General features: G+C 45.8%; 1 protein-coding gene across 4 annotated transcripts in view; it reads left to right on the top strand.

Moving 5' to 3' along the window:
* Fam114a2 (family with sequence similarity 114 member A2) overlaps positions 1 to 13,305 on the top strand; it is a 31,858-nt gene extending 18,553 nt beyond the window's left edge. For all 4 annotated transcript variants that reach the window (XM_036196421.1, XM_036196422.1, XM_036196419.1 and 1 more), the window contains exons 9-14: positions 259 to 338; positions 3,051 to 3,173; positions 3,963 to 4,102; positions 6,532 to 6,604; positions 9,949 to 10,002; positions 12,132 to 13,305. In XM_036196421.1, coding sequence (XP_036052314.1) covers positions 259 to 338; positions 3,051 to 3,173; positions 3,963 to 4,102; positions 6,532 to 6,604; positions 9,949 to 10,002; positions 12,132 to 12,266 — 605 coding nt within the window. In that variant the 3' untranslated portion in view covers positions 12,267 to 13,305. The remainder of the gene's footprint in view (positions 1 to 258; positions 339 to 3,050; positions 3,174 to 3,962; positions 4,103 to 6,531; positions 6,605 to 9,948; positions 10,003 to 12,131) is intronic.
* The last annotated feature ends 3,971 nt before the right edge of the window (positions 13,306 to 17,276 follow it).

Raw genomic sequence — 17,276 nt, 5'->3', positions numbered from 1 at the left:
TCAGCCTGTTTTCCTATAGAACCCAGGACCACCAGCCCAGGTTGATACTGCCCCCAATCAGCTGGGCCCTCCCAGAACAGTCACTGGTAACGACAGTGCTCCACAGGCTTGCCTACAGCCTGATCTCAGAGGCACATTTTCTCAGTCGACGTTCCCTCCTCTCAGGTGACTCAGCTTGTATCAAGTTAACTTAAATCTAGACAGCACAGCCTCCTTGGCAGTCTTTCTCCAATGTTTTATGTGGGTCTTGGTTTTTAGGGGATGAAGATTTTACCAAGGAGATAACAGAACTATTTGCTCAGCTTCATGTCTCTTCCAGACCAGAGAAACTTGCCAGGGTAAGTTACTCCATTTTGGGGATTTTCATTATTTTATTTGTAAGATTTTAATGGGTAGCCAGGTGTGGTGGCACATGCCTGTGATCCCACCACTTGGGAGGCTGAGGCAGGCGGATTGCATAGCCAACTTGGGCTACTTATCAAGACCTTGTTTCAAACCCCCTCCACCCCCAACACATATAGTATTGTAGATAGTGAACATAAGATTGTAATTTCCTAGCCAGTGAGATTGCCAGCACGGAGGGTTTACTCTTGATAGTTCTAGAAAAGGATTCTACACATTTCCCCTGCCTCCTATTCTCCAGGTTAGTGTGTAGATCCCATATCTGCTTCCCTAGCACATGTCCTATCCTGCCTGACCTGTTTATATGGGATACTTCAGTTGTTTGAATGCTTTATCAAGCCTGTAGGGCTGGCCATTTAAAGTTGACAGTGCTGACCAGACTTCATGGAACCAGATGTCAAGTGTCCATTGGATGAGGTCTCTGATCAGAGATGATGAGGGTGGGCCCTGCCCGATGGACCTGGAGCTCAGCATTGCTGCGGCCAGACAGTGACTCTGCTAGTGAGCATTTAGAATCTGAGAACGAGGAAGTCCCATGGCTGAACCTGGTCTTTGGTGGTGACTCTGAACTGTCCTCATGGGTTTGGGACAGAGTCTTGTCAGAGTTCAGAGTGGCCGCTCCCTTGTATTCCACTGTCTGCTTATGAGATGCTGCTTGTTGCCGTGCGCTGCTTCCTGCCTCTGCCTCCACCTCTCCCAACCCGGAGCAGTTCCAGCAGCAGGTAGCCACAGGCATGCGGTGTTGCTTGGCTGTACAGCTGCTGGCTGTGTAGAGGCAGCACAGCCGTCTTTTCTCCCCTCCCAGCAGGTAGAGAGTGAGTCTTTGTGTTGTGTCCAGTGTGTGCTCAGCAGACACTTCTAACACTCAACCTCCCTGCAATTTTTACATCGCCACCACTGAAATTCCTGACATCAACAGCCCAAGAGAGGAAGACTTATTTTAGCTAATGTTTTCAGAGGATCTTAGGATCTCAGTGGGGAAGGCACAGCAGTTCAGCCCTGACCAGAGTGTGAGGCAGTGCTGCTGATGTTAGCACCAAACCGCCAACCTTAATTCCCACCAGAGTGCTCAGCATGCACTCACTCGGAAAATACTTAGGGAAAGTCATCTGTGGGCCACAATATGAGGAAAGCTCCAGCTCTCACAGGTTTTAACCTACTGGCCAGTCAAGAGTGAGATTACACACAAATACACACACACACACACACACAATTAATTAATAATTAGGGGCTGGCTTACTCACAGTTTCAGGAAGTTAGTCCATGACCATCATGGCAGGGGTCATGGTGGCAGGCAGGTATGGCACCTGGACGGACGGACGGGGACACACACACACACACACACACACACACACACACACACACACACCATGGACCTGGTGTGGGCTTTTGAAAACCCACCCTCAGTGACATACCTCCTCCAACAAGGCTGTATCTCCTAATCCTTCCCAAGCAGTTCCACTGACTGCTGACGAAGCATTCAGACATATGCACCTATGGGGTCTGTTCTCATTTCAAGCCATCACAAGGGAAATGTCGGCTCTGTATGGTAGGCAGATCACTGACAGCATTATGACGGTGAAAATAAATTAAAGATGACTGTATTGGAAGCAATAGACTAGTCATGATGTGGCTCTGAGTGCTAATGATGGTCACAGAGGAGGAAGGTGGGGACAGATTGGAGAAGATTCTTGTGCAAAATCAGACCATTGGAAAAATTCTAGTTGGCTTTCATCCTTTTGCTGAGTCCTTAGTATAGATCAGTACCGCTAAAGTTTGGCTAATGAAAGGATAGATTAGGGATAGGAAAATAAAACTTACACATTTCCTTTACATGCTATATGTGGAGTAGTTGGAGAACTTCAGTAAGTGTCTAGCAAGCATTTGAGGTGCTTTGATTTTCCAGAGAAAGAAGTTAAGATTGGAAAAAATGATCTAGGCAGAAGCAGTAGTAGGGTGAGTGGGGTGAGAACTGTAGAGTATAGGCAGGCCAGCAAGATGAGTATTACACTGATCTTGTAGACTGAGAAACAGTGTAAGGGTGGGTGGAAAACTAGAAGATCATGTTAAAACAAACAAAACAAAAACATGAACTTGAGAAAACTTGAGAAAAGTTCATTATCAGGAGAAAGGAAAATTGTGGAGTTTGTATGGAGTGACAATCTTCACATAAGTCAGTGAATTATTACATGTGACTGGGCATGTCTGACATTGGCTGTGCTTTAAACATCCAGGCACAAATGAGGATGAATGTAGAGCCAGTTTTTATGAATTTTAAGAATGGTTGAGGTTGTAGATGATGAGCAGAAGTCTTTGGTGTAAAGCAGGACTGAGTAAGGCATGTGAAGGACTCTCTGGGCTGGGGGCAGTGCTTTGCAACTTGACCTGGCTTCCAGCTTTAGAAGCACGGACCTGTGGACACGTCTGCTCTGTGCTCCAGATGCATGCGCTCTGCCTAACATAGACCTCCGTTTTAGAGAAGCCATAGAACTAGGGAGTTCACAGGGAGCCACTGGACAGGGTTCAGTGTACGAGTTTGTATCTAGTGAGACAAGGACTTAAATGTCACGTGGTCTGTTCTCCTTCAGGGTGCTGATGTAGTCCTGGTAAGAACTGCATTGAATTGTTGGATTATCTTCCTTACTTAGGCAAGAAACACAGCATACGAATGGATCAAGACATCTCTGGCTAACCCAGTAGCACAGAAAGAAGAAGGGGAAAAACAGTTGGAAACAGAAAATACTGAGGAAGCCAAACACAATTCAATAGAGGTAACCAAAGCAACTAAGCTCTTTAAAAAACAAGGTAAAATTTCAGGGCTGGTGGGTGGCTCAGTGGTAAAGTGCTTGCTGCCCAAGCATTAGGACCTGAAATGTGGGTTCCCAGCATCCTCATAAAAGGCTGGGCGTGGTATCACAGTTGCATCACTGGAGGGTGTGGAGTGTGAAGGCAGGAAGATTCTCCTGGATCTCACTGGCCAGCCAGACTACCTGTAACATTAATCTCCAAGTTCAGTGATAGACCCTGTCACAAAAAATAAAGTGGAGCGTGACAGAGGAAGAAGGCATTAGACATGGGCCTCTGGACTCCCCACCAAGATAGAAGTAGACATTGCAGATGAGATGAGGGTCCTTTTAGTTTGTTATGCTGGTATCAATAATTTCAACATTAGGATTCAGGATGGTATCATTTTAGTTCCAGACTGTAGGAGAGGAATGATGAAAAATAGTGAGGGAGGGAGGGAGGGAGGGAGGGAGGGAAGGAGGGAGGGAGAGAGAGAGAGAGTTGGCTGTAACTCAGAGTAAGCTGCCAGACACTGTCTCAGGCCTTTGGCCAGACTTAGTTACACGGCCCCAGGCAGCTGTGCAGGAGCCTGCAGTAGTTCGGACCAGGCTGTGAAAGGTGCTGCACTGTGGAAGAAGAACAGGTCTGTTCAACAGTGCCCGTTCGTCTTTTCTACTTGGAAAGTATCGAGTTCTTCAGTGTGAGAAGCACGGTGCTGTCATCTCCACTTAGAGCGACGCACAGCAATAATACTACTGTGTCTGTTTGATTTTTAGGATATCCATGCATTTGCAATCCGGAGCTTAGCAGAATTGACTGCCTACTCCATTGAACTGTTCCACAAAACAGCGGCCTTGGTTCTGCATGGCCAGAAGCAGGAGGTGACAGCCTTGGAGAGGAGCCAGACACTCTCCCAGTAAGTACAATGCAGTCTGCATCTCTCACAGGGAAACTGCTGAGAGGCTTTTCTTGCTTCTTCTAGCTTTTAGAAACTTACTTTTTAACAAAGTTCTGTTCCCATTGCACATGGGTATATGTGTAGGGTATTGTTACTGAGCAAGCACAAGTCTGCATGTGAACCTGCCCATTTTATTAACGGATCTGTCCTCTGAAAACTGTTTCTTTGCAGATTGTTAGTCTCGGTAGGAGGGGAACTTGGCACAAGTAACAACAGAAAGTAGTCCTCAGCACTCCAGCTCTTAATTACAGTTGTTAGTTACCAGTGTGCACTGTATGCCAGGCGCCATGCTAAGGGATTAGTGTGTATTAATTCTGATTTTTATAGCGGCACAACTTTACAAATGGAGGCGCTGTGGACCCTGGGCAGTTAAGGGAGGCTGCCCAAGCCTGACATATATATATGTTTTATTTTCACTGATTTTGAACAAACATATTTCAAAGTAGTAAAATGTGGATAGTTCCAGTAGGAAAGATAAACCTAAACCTAGTTGTTTCTAAATCTAAATAGACATTCTTTTGTGTGTGTGTGTGTGTGTGTGTGTGTGTGTGTGTGTGTGTGAAAGAGAGAGTCAGACAGCTACGCGCGCACGTACGTACACACACACACACACACACACACACACACACACACACACACATATATATACAGTGTGTGTCTTGGTATGTAGCCTAAGCCAGCCTCAATTTCACAATCCCCTACCTTCTGAGTGCTGAAATTAGACACCTGGCATTCACTTGATGTAAAGAAGTTAGATGGCAGTCTGAGAGTCTGGTGTGATTCTCCAGCTCCCCCCAGCTGCAGCACCCTTGCTGCCTTACAGGGTTCCTAGTGTTGTCTGGAGCATCCTTGAGGATGAAGGACACGGACCCAAAGCAGCCTGTTGTGTGGAAGAGTGGCCATTCCTGCAGCTTGGAATGCCCTTCTGTGCCCGCCTCATTCCTTAACCATCGACTTCTTGCCACCTCAGGCATCCCCTCACCACACCGTCTAAAACCGCTTCTCCCACCGTTCTCCAAGCCTCTGTTGACCTTTATTGTCGTTCATCTCACCTTTTGTAATGTGTGTTTGTGTTTCCATATACAAATTTTGTGCATGTGTGTGTGTGTGTGTGTATTTGTGTGTAATCTCACTCTTGACTGGCCAGTAGGTTAAAACCTGTGAGAGCTGGAGCTTTCCTCATATTGTGGCCCACAGGTGACTTTCCCTAAGTATTTTCCGAGTGAGTGCATGCTGAGCACTCTGGTGGGAATTAAGGTTGGCGGTTTGGTGCTAACCTCAGTAGCACTGCTGCCTTTTCTCATGGGGAAGTAGACAGGCTCCTTAGGGAAAACTCTCCTAGTCAGTGTGGCCTTATTTAGGAGGAGATAGTTGTATTTACCTACTGAAAGATGCCCCTGAGAGCCAAAAAGGGATACCCTGTGAACAGTCAGTTAGGATAAGACCAATAGACACCCCCAAAATGTGAGGGTTCTAAGCAGACTTTTAGTTCTGGCATGTCTTGTAATTAACCTTTTGAAGCCAACTGTTACTTGTAAGCTGAGTGACGGTGGCCAGGTTGCTTAACTTCCGTTTCATTGTTTTCCCAGCATTTTGGGGGCAGAGGCAGATGGTTCTCTGAGTTTGAGACCAGCCTGGTGTCCATAGTTCCAGGACATCCAGAGTTACACAGAGAGACCCTATCTCAAAAACAGAACAAAACAAAAAACAACAAAACCCAACCCAATAATGTCAGTGCCTGTCTAGCTTATAGGGGTGTTGAGAGAGCAAAGGAGTCAACACATAAGGAGACGACGCCTGTGTCTGAGCGTTGGGAGTCATCACACTAGGTGTGGAAGAGCCGAGAAAACAGACGTAGGTGCGAGATGAGCAAGGGCAGGGAGCTGTTTTCACAACTCCAACTGGAGGGACTTGGGCAGGAAGGAAGGGAGCTAGAAAACGGAGGGGCTGCGGGCCTGCCCTTCATGGACTGGAACCTGGGAGAGGAAGGTCGGTTCACAAGTTGTGATGAGGAAGAACAGCGTGATTTCCAGTGCAGAATCAGAGAGCTCATTCAGCCAAGAAGCATCCCTTGTAGGAAAAGGCAGGTAAGGGTCTGTCTATAGCAAGAAGAAATGGGCCCTGATGAGCATTTTATACCCTCCAAGAATGCTGATGGCCACTGCAACCCAAGATGGGGTCCAGAACATGTGGCAGCGTCACTCTGTCTCTTAAGTGTGTTCCTTTAGGATTGTGTTTTTCATACTGAAACACGAGGAGAGAGAGGGGTGTTTACCCCTTAAAGGCTTCTTTCTCCATTGTTCTTAGGAGTGACCTGTTTCTTTTACTAAAGGAGTAGAAAGAGAAAGAAGAAGAGCAGGACTCTTCTGACATGTTCTTCTCTTCAGGGTAACGGTCGTGCTGTGTAAAGACCTGGCTTCCCTGTCTAAAGAGCTCACCACCTGCCTCACCACTGCTGGGGTAAGAGTTCCTGCCTTGCGGGACTGAGGGCTGAATGGCTGATGTAATTTACACACCATAAAGTTCCCATGTTTCAGGGCACAAGTTGATGGTTGTTAGTTCATCTATTTGCAGAGATGTATAGTTGTTAGAGAATTGGATTTTAGGACATTTCATCACTGCCCTAAGTGTTCCACACAGTAGCACTCCCCATGTCTTCTCCACCCTCCCTAACCCTGGGCAATGATGCTGCATTTCTTTCTCCATAAATTTTCCTGTGCTGGACGTCCTGTGTCAGTGAGATCGCACATGTATGTTTTGTTAGATTAGCATGGTAGTTTTGAAGTTGGTCTTGTTTTAGCATGTGTTAGTACTTCCTGTTTTTTATGAATGCTTTATTTTATGGCTGAGTATACCATGTTTTATCTTTTTCAGTTGATAGACATTTGGACTGTTCCTATTTGTGATTATTGTGAATGATGTTGTCATGAACATGGTGTAAGCCGTTGTGTGAACATGTCTTCACTTCTCTTGGGTAGAATACTAGATGCAGAATTGCTGGGCTTTACAGGTGAGATTGTAAATGTCAAATCGCTTCCCAAGTGGCCCCATAATTTTACATTCTTACCAGCGATGTATGGAATGCCGGCCTTCCTGCGTCCTCAGCGGTATTAGCTGTGGTTTCTTTGTGGTTTTCAGTGTGTTGGTGAGTGTGAAGTCACGCCTCACTGCTGCCTGGATTTGCATTTCTCTGCAAGGTCTTAGCACACACTTCTCAGCCACTTGTGTGGTTTTAGAGAGGTATCTGATGCAGTAACTAATTGTTTGGTTTTTATTACTGACGTGTAGGAACTTCTTGTGTCTTACAGATGTCAGTTTCTTGTCAAGTATGTGGTAGACATTGACTTTCCCTTAGTATGTGGGCCGTTTTTATTTTTTGCTTGTTTGCTTTTGCAGTGCTGGGGATCAAATCCAGGGACTTACACATGCACAGCAAATGCTCTACTGCTGAGTTATAGGCCTATCTTTTGAGTTTTTGACACAGGGTCTGTGTAGCCCAGGTTAGCCTTGAACTTGCTATCCTCTTGCCTTTGCTTCCTGACTGTTGGAATTACAGGTGTGCACCACCATATCTGGGTTCCTGTTTTATTTTCTTTATAGTGTCTTATGTATAGTTTAAAAATTTCAACAGAAGTCTACATTCAGTGGTCTTCATCAGCACATACAGTTTTGGTGTTTTAACTGAGAAGGTATTATTAACTAATCCGAGATCAACTTCGAGTTTTCTTTGATGAGCGTTGAGCTCTCATGTCTGTGATGAATGTTGAGTTAGTCTGTGTGTGTGTGGTGTGAGGGCAGGGTACAGCTTCATTGGTTTGCATTCTTCTGTCTCATGCACCACTGTAAAAATTATCCCCTCTCCCCACTGAAGTCTCTGTCTCCTTGCCAGAGCTCATGAGGTCCTAGACACACAGTTTTGTTTCTTAGTCTTTATTTGAGTACCATGTATTGTGCTCTGGTGGTTTGCGTGAGGAATGCCCACCATAGACTCCTGTGTTTGGTCCTAGTGCTGTTGGGGAGGTCATGGAATTTTTAGGATGTTGAGCCTTGCTAGAGGAAGTCATTGGAAGTGGGCTTATAAAGTTGGTAGCCTTGCTGTTCACTGTTTTCTTTGTGTGGCTGACAGGGTTCAGCTAGTCTCCTGCTCTGGCTGTCTGCTACTCTGCCTGCCTTACCTTCATGGTCTAAGATCACTCAGGTCGGTGAGTGATGTGGAAGGTGTGAGACAGAACAAGAGCTCGAAAGTGGGAAAAATGACTACAGTGTGCACATCATGTCGTGGTGGTAGAGTTTTTAGCAAACCGTGGCCCAGATGAACCCTAAAACTGGAGTTTGGACTTTTTCTCTTTGGAATATCCTAGATTGTAGCTTCTCTTCCCTCCTAGTGTTTTCTTTAAAGGAGCTCCTGGGTTTCCTGAAGTTGGTTAATGGAGTCACTTTGTGCTCTGTAAAGGCATCTTAAGATAGCTAGTCAGCGACAAAGTGCTGTTGATGTGTTCGGTTGAAATTCGTGCTGTGTCTACATGAAATGAGAGTCACAGAGGCCTCTCTTCCAAACAGTTGAGGTGGTTGACTGTGCTTGCTTTAGAAGTCAGGGTCCGACTGCCCTTCTAAGATGCAGATGACTTTCTTCTTCTGGGTTATCTGCGTGTGTGTTTCATGGTTTCAGTTTCTTTGAGTGCACTGTTGGTTTCTTTTCCTGCTGCTATGATAGAGTATTGCGACCAACACAGTGGAAGGGAAGGTTATGGGATGACGTCCACCCTGGTGGGGAGGTCAAGCAGCAGGGCTTGAGGCTGCTGGTCACGTTGTCTGCAGACAGGAGGAGAGCGCAGCAGATGCGTGTGTGCCGGTGTGCAGCCTGCACGCCACTTCAGCTTGGGGAGCGGTCCCACCAGAAGTCTCTTAACCCAGTCTAGATAACCCCTGGCAGGCATGCTCAGAAACCCATCCTCGGCTGATTCTGGAGTCTGTCAGGGGGACAGCACTAGCCCTCGTGTGTACACGTTCACCCCCGTTTTTCTCCCTTGCCCCTCCTAGTGCTGGAGGATCACCCGTCTCTGTAGTCCTGCGTACTGCCCTCTTCCCTCCTGTTCTCCACACGCACAGAGATATGTCACTGTGCATTCCATCTGTTCCACTCAGCGCGAGGATGTTCTAGAGAGTATCACCTCTCCTGCTAGGGACACTCCTTCATTTCTCTCTTTGCACAAATACAACTCACTTTGTGTTTACACCATTCAGAACGAAGGTTTTTAAAAAGCTGATGAAAGACTACAGGGTTGGTGAGGTAACTCAGGGCGAAGGCTCAGCAAACCTGATGACCGAGTTCAGTGTCCAGGACCAAGGTGGAAGGAGGGAACTGACTCCTGAACACTGTCCTCTGCCCTCCACACTCATGCTGTGCCTCGTGTGTACCTCAAGAACAGGCACATGCGTGTGCGCATGCACACACACACAAACTCACACACACACACACACACACACACACACACAAACTCTCTCTCACACACACACACACACACATACACACACACACAAATTCACACACTCATACACTGAGGAACATTAACAGCAGCAATCCCCTCAAAGCTGCACAGCAGTACATTCTCAATTTGGTAGTGTAGAAAGGTATAGAAAGGAATTTTATAGCACTTAAAGTTTCTTTCCAGAGATAACACTTTGCCTTCCTTGGTGGAGATGTTCTGTGCCTTTGTTTACCCATGTGTGTTTCAAGGTAGGAATCTGTTCTGCTTGTTGTTTTCTTAAGGTGTACTGTGACAAAACTGTCTTCTTTATTCCAGGTCAGAGAAAAGGCAGATGTTCTTAATCCATTAATCACCGCAGTGTTTCTAGAGGTGGGTAGTAATGGTTTTTACATCTCTGATCCCTAAGACATCCTGCATTAATTTATTACCTCCTTAGTTTTTGTTTTTTCCAAACCAGATTGCAGCCTAGCCCTGCTGGTGCAGATATGACTAAGTGCTGTTTATTTTCTGTATCTTCCCCACTCAGTATTTGGAAGGTGTAACAAAGCTGCAGGGTAAACTTGGATGGAGGAGGCCATAGGCTGTCATTACTCAGTTCCTAGCCCTTGACAGCTTAATGCACAATTCCCAGAAATGAAACACCTTCTGGAGACCAGCCGCTGAACATGAAGGACTGACACTCACTCAGACAAGTATTGCTTCCTGAAGGGCTGGGCCTTGTGCAGAGGTGTTAGAAGACAAAGCATGTGGCCATTTCCGAGGAAGAAGTCCACTATTTGACAGAGTGTCTCTAGAGCATGCATATCCTTGTCAGTTGTGAGCATCAGGACCATAGGGTTTAAATCTCTAGAAGAGGAGCCTGCGGAGATGGCTCAGCAGTTACAAGCACTGGTTACTCTTCCAGAGACCCTAGGGTTTAATTCTCAACACCTATATGGCAACTCACAACTGTCTGAAACTCGAATTCCATGGATCTGACACCCTCACACAGACATACATGAAGGCAGAACACCAATGCACATAACAGAAATGTCTCCAGAGGAGGTGTGAGAGGATGCTATAGTTGATAAGTTCACCAGGGTAGGGCGGTTTCTGGAGTCCATACTTTCCAAAGTCTTGACACCGAGACCTGTGATGGCCTGCTTTACATGAAGCTAGTGAGAGAAACATGTTGATAATTGGCTAGGTTTGAAGTGTGAATTGAGGATCAGTGAGATGGCTCAATTGGTAAGGGTGCTTACCAAGCTTGACAACATGAGTGTGATCTCCATGGTGGAAGAAGAGAATGGACTCACTAAAGTTGTTCTCTGACTTCCACATGTGCATTATAACACGCATACTTCCACATGTGCACACACAAGTAACTAAGAACCACCTGTTTAGTTTAAAATTAAGTTACTGTTAAGGAAATGGTCCCACCTCCAGCTACACAGCTTCGAGTAGCTCAGCACTCTTGTGAGCACTTCAGCGCTATATAGATAGATTGGTTTTCAAGACAGGGTTTCTCTGTGTAGCTTTGGAGCCTGTTCTGGATTTTGCTCTGTAGACCAGGCTGGCCTGGAACTCACAGAGATCTGCCTGGCTCTGCTTCCCGAGTGCTGGGACTAAAGGTGTGTGCGTCACTGCTGCCCGGCCAGTTAAGCTCTTTTTCAACATGAGTCTGTGGTTTAGTAGTTGGCAGAGTTGAAAGACTTTGCAGCCAGGAGGCCTCCCTGGGCACCCTCAAGTGCTCTGTAGTCCTGGGTTGGAGGTGTCCTTCCTGACAGTCTTGTTTTAAGTGCATGGAATTGTAACTAGATGACTTCTAAGGTCTCCTTAGCTGGAAACTGTGTCATCAAGTGTCCCACTGAAGTTCTGATAGGAATGCCAGTGACTGATAAGTGACAAAAGGCAGGCTGTCTTGGTGTGAGCTCCCTGTTACCATTGTGAACGGACTGTTGGTCTGTACGGATCTGAAACACTCTTGTCCTTGAAAATGTCCCGTCTTTGTTTCAGTGTAAGGAACTATCTGTTGTTATTCTGGAAGGGGAGAGCTTGTCAGATACAGATCAGATCTGCACCCTTGGGCGTAATGACTCTCCAAGGCTCTCGTCTCCTGTCCATTGGCCAGGCAGAGCTGCCTGGAAATGTTCTGACCCAAGTGCAGTGCTTCTGTCATGGCACTGAATCTGTGGAAGGAGCCATGATGTTTCAGAGCTTCCTGAGAGCATGTCAGTGCCTGACTCCGGTGCTAGATGATCCTTGAATGTCCAGTTGAGCAGCAGTCAAAGCTGCCATGTCTGATGGGCGAGTTGGGGTGCTGCCATTGTTTTAGGTGTTGCTGTATTATCTCCTAGGTCTGTCTTGTTCTGTCTCAAACTTGAGTGCAGGAGTCAAGCCCGTCCTTTCTTTGCTTCACAAGCTGTGGCCTCTGTTGGATTGCAGACACAGGTCTGTCGTTTTATTGTCTTTCAGGTGATTGTAACCTTTCCTTTTTGATGACTTTTCAATCCTGCCAGGCCTCCAACAGTGCCTCCTACATTCAAGATGCCTTCCAGCTTCTCCTGCCTGTGCTGCAGATCTCTCTCATCGAGAGCAAGACCGAGTCACCCAGGGGTGAGCCGCCAGCCCAGAGCCCTCTGACAGAGCACTGAAGAACAGAGAAGAGTCTCCTACCTGAGATCACGCAGGCTGAGAAACCCAACTTTACTCAGGGATGCCCTGCAGCCAGAGCGAGCAACATGTTACTGAGTGTGTAAAAACCCAGGCAGGGGCGCGGGTTCACAGGGGTGCTTGCTTCTCTATGTGGCTGAGGCACTCAGTCCATAGTCTGCTCTTCCGGGTCTTAGAAGTAATAAATTATTTGAAAAGACATTATTTCAGGAAAGTCAGTGGGACATTATGGCAAAAATGCTGGACTTTCTTTAGAAATATCAGAAAACACTAACAAGTTTGCCATGGATGTAATTTGCATCCGATGGGTTGCTAAACAGGAAAGAACAAAACGTCAATTTGGTATCCTGGGATTTATGACATTTTTTTCACTATGGACTTTCTCTTTACTGGAATAGTGTGTGGCTTTTACAAAACAGACTATATAAGCCCCAAGTGAGATGGTCAGGCAGTGTCTGCTGCCCTTTCATTTCGGTAGATGTTTGGCATGGTGGAGAAACTTGTAGCTACATGTATGAACCACAGCAAAGTGCCCTTTGGCTTCAAATGATTCCCAGCAAAACCCTTGCTCAGCTCATTCAAGACCATGCAGTTGCATGTCTGCAGATGCTTTGAGTCTCATCAGGATGCATTGTGCACACTCTGCCTGAGGCTGCATTCATGCAGGGTGCATTCTTCAGCTGCCTGCTCCAGAGGGGAGAAGGCTCTTGTGGTGATGGGGTTTTTGTGGAGTCCTGTGAAAATGTGTACTTTATAACAGGATTTAGCTCAGACACAATACATTTCCTCTTCATTCTTCCTTTGTTTTAATATATTAGTTAGTGCACTTTGAAGAAAGTTCAATGGCCATCCTATACTCTTAAGACTCCTTTGCAGTTTTCAACAGGTAAAGGCTATTTTGATATCCAGGCTTTTTAAAAATGTTTGTTAACTTTGGTTTCTAGTGGCTCCGGTAACTTGAGAGCCCTACCCTTCATCTTTGAACACCTTTACAATAAAATATAATTATACTTATTTCTACGTGTGATATTAAAAAATATTAAGAATTAAAATACTTTAGTGTTGTCCATTTTCATAAAAGGTTTAGAAATGAAGCATTTGAGAAACAAGGATAGTCTGTGAAAGACAAACCTTTTAAGATAACATTTTGATAAGGCGCCTATTGAATCTGTGAGGGGAACTTGGAAAATCTACGCACTGGTGTGATGCCAGCTGCAGTTCACTTCTCAGACACCAGTCTGCTCATAAGCCGTGCTGGGTATTATATGGTCTGGAGAAATCTCTATCCCTAAGTGTTGTGTGTCTGTCCCTTTCCCAGAGAGTGAAAGGGACTTCCAGATGCTCTCTCAGCACCTGAGTTAAAGGTCAGAAAATGATGAAAGTTTCATTCATGTTCGGTGCTGCACTTGCCAGACAGCACAGTTTCTGAGTGGCCTGAGCTTGTGTGAAGACCTGAGCAGAAGGAAGGTGCAGTGGGCCCCACACGTGTGCTTTCTGTACACATTGCTGCTGCTGTGACCTCCAACTGGTTCTAAAGTGGAGGTCAAGTGACTGACTGCTTTGGTATTTTTGTTATTTGAGAATTTCATACATGTGAACAACACATTGGTATTCTATGTAGGGAAAAGGGGCTGGGTAAAGAAATTCAGATCAGAGCCATCTCTGCCCCTGGCCAACTGACCTATGAAACCAGCCAATCACAGAGCAGGAAAGTAGCACCCTGGCCCTGGAGCCCAGAACCAGGGAAAGAAACAGCCTGGGTTTGGAACCTAAGCCAGAGAAAGGAACACTTTCTCCCCAAACCCAGAACCAAGAAAACGTGCCTGACTGAAACCAGTACCAAAGAAACACTCTTGGAATCAGTCAGTGAAAGAAATATGGCCTGGCATTAGAATTAGTGTCAAAAAGCCAAGAAAGGCCAGTGGAAGAAATACAGTTTGGCTCTGAAATCAGGACAATCTCTGCCCCTAGCCCACAAAGCTGACTAATCCCTAGGCAGAAAAAAAAGCTAACCAATCCTCGTTTGACTCCGCCCCAAGACATCCTATACAAACCACCCTGCCTTGTCAGTTGGGCTGTTCTTTCCACCCTGGAAGAGGCGGCTACTCTCCTGAACTCCTCCTTCCCAAATAAATCTCTTTCTCAAAAGAATTTTGGGTGTGAAGATCTTCATTCACTGGTGCTGAGAAAAACCTTGCTGAGAAGTCCTATAGTGGACAGAACAAGGGGGAGCTCAATGGAAGATCCTTGTTGAGACATTCCATAGTGGGTGGACAGAGCAAGGGGGAGCTGGAAAAGTAACACTTTGCTCCAGAGCAGGAGGAGATTGCTACATTTTTGCTGGGTTTTCCCCTTTTGCAGAGTGAAGCAAAAGAAGCAACATCTTAGGCCAGAGAGGAAGCAGCTCTCTGCTAGGAAGTCCCCTTAAGCGGGGACAGAGCAAAGCTCAGCTGTAGCGGCTCTCCAGGGGAGGAGCAGGACTGTTATATCCTGTGGGGAGACCATCCCCCACCACACCGGGTATAGCCTGACTCTCCCCAACAGTCAGGATACCTTTCCCTGCTGAGCTGTCCCAGCAGCTCCAGGCCTGACTCTCCTGAGCAGTCCGAATACCTTCCCTTCCAGGGCTGAGCGGTCTCGTTGCAGCTCCAGCTGTCAGAGCTGTCTTAGCAGCTCAAGGTGTCGCCTGACTTCCCAAGTAGGATACCTTTCCGGGAGCTGCAAAACACACGTGTTGGTGCCAAAACCCAGGACCAAACCCAGAGTGGCAACAGTTACTTACATTCTATATACTCCCAACCCCATTTCTAACTCTCCTAGACCACCACAACAATATCCCCTCACAACTTCATGTCCTTTAAAAATATTTTTTTTAAAAAAAATAACCCACTGTGTCCCATTAATGCTGCCTACATGTGCATATGTGTAGGGCCACCCACTGAAGCATGGGCAATCTACCAGGGACCTCACCCCCGAGGAAAACGGACTCATCCCTTCTACAGCAGTCACCATGAACCCCTTCCCATCCACGGCAGACTGCTGACTGGCTTGATCCTTTTTCAGGTTGTGTGCAGGCATCCACAGCTGCTGTGAGCTCATGAGTGCAGTGCTCCTGCCATGTCTGGAAAACACTGTCACAACAGTCCTCCACAAACTCTGCTCACAGTCTGTCTACACTTACATGCTGTTTGTCCTTTGAGCCTTGTGGGGATGGGGTATGATACACATGTCACATTTGTGGCCAAACATTCCACTATCACTTAGTTTTTGTGCATTGACCTAGATATGATTAGTCTTTTTTTTTTTTTTTTTTTTTCTGAGACAGGGTTTCTCTGTAGCTTTGGAGGCTGTCCTGGAACTTGCTTTGTAGACCAGGCTGGTCTTGAACTCAGATCCACCTGCCTCCCAAGTGCTGGGACTACAGGCATGCGCCACTACCACCCCGCTCTTCTTTCTTTTTTGAGACAGAGTCTCACTGTGTATTTCTGGTTAGTCTGGAGCTTGCTATGTAGACCAGGCTGGTCTCGAACTCACAGAGATCCACTTGCTTCTGCCTCCCAAGTGCTGGGATTAAAGCTTGCATAACTTTTGAAAGCACGTTTATGAGCTGGAATGGGCAGTCTCATCTGAATAACTTCAAGTGACTGTGGGAATTTCAACTGAGATTTTAAACCCAAGGGGCTTAAGGTTTTCATGCAACTGAAACCTCTTACCTCTCATGTGGCACTGAGTAATTTTGGCTGCATAGCTCAGCTGTGTGTTAAAGGAGAAGTTTCAGAAGTTGAACATGAGTATATTGTCTTCAGTAAACCAGGACATGCTTGTATACCTAGCACAACTGTATTAGTGAGGGTTCTAGAACTTACTAAGAAGGATAATAGAACTTATAGAATGAATCTCTATATAGAAAGGGGGTTTATTAGGATGACTTACAGGCTGTGGTCTAGCTTATCCAACAATGGCTGGCTAGGAATGGAAAGTTCAAGAATCCAGGTGATGTCTCAGCTGGTCTTTAGTATATGATGGAATCCCCAAGAAGTAGGCCCTAATGCCAGTAAAGGAATGGACTTGTTAGGAAGGCAAGGGTGAGCAGGCAAAAAGCAAAAGCTTCCTTCTTTCATGTGTGCTGTGGGTGGGCCTTGGCAGTTGACAGGTTCCAGAGAGGAAGTAAGGAGTATGTGAGGAAAGAAGTGAGCCAGGCTATAGGGGTGCTAAGAATCTTGCAGCCTGACTGACTCGCACTCAGAGTGCTTTTTTATTTATACAGAGTTCAGTAAGCAGAGATAGATTAATGTTGTTCCAAAATGTAGATCATATCGTTTTTGTTTCTGGACATGTGTTTAACTTTTTCTCTTGCACATCTGGGGTCAAAAGTTTAGTCACCATTGATGAACTGTGAACAGTTGACTTTTGCAATAATTTTTTCTCGTTTAGTCATTATTGATAAACAGAATTATCTTTTATAATCATTTTTATTTGTCAATCTCATAACCCAATTTTTAAGAATCTAGAGACATATGACAGCCCGTTCTCAGGCTGGCAGCTCTTACGTCTTCAAGGACACCAGATACAAAGAAAATCTCCCAGCCAGCCCAGGCAGAGTGCCATTTCTCAAGCAGTATATTAACTCTTAATGGTTAGTGTGCCCAAGAAAAATCTTTAGGCCAAAGCTGCTGTAGTTATTATTTAAATTCTGGCATATTACAATGTTTTACATTTTATATCTTTATAGAATTTATGTATCTTTATAGAATTGCTTTTATGTCAAATCCTGGCATTCTGTTGTTCCTTGGTCATAAGACATCATGGTGACTCTGTATGAGTTTACTTTTCTAAGAAAGGGAGGTCCTGACACCTTTTATCATCTTTCCACACCATTCTTTACCCATCAATATAAGCCCCTGTGTAGAGCAGAGGTAACTCCAACTAATCTAACTTCGTTGCTGTATATGCCACGTAATCAATCACCTGAGTGTAGAGTGGGAAGAAGC

The sequence above is a fragment of the Onychomys torridus genome, chromosome 8, assembly GCF_903995425.1.
Source record: "Onychomys torridus chromosome 8, mOncTor1.1, whole genome shotgun sequence".
In the NCBI taxonomy this organism is placed as follows: domain Eukaryota; kingdom Metazoa; phylum Chordata; class Mammalia; order Rodentia; family Cricetidae; genus Onychomys; species Onychomys torridus.
The sequence above is the reverse complement of the archived record's forward strand: the minus strand, read 5'-3'. Positions and strand labels throughout refer to the sequence as shown.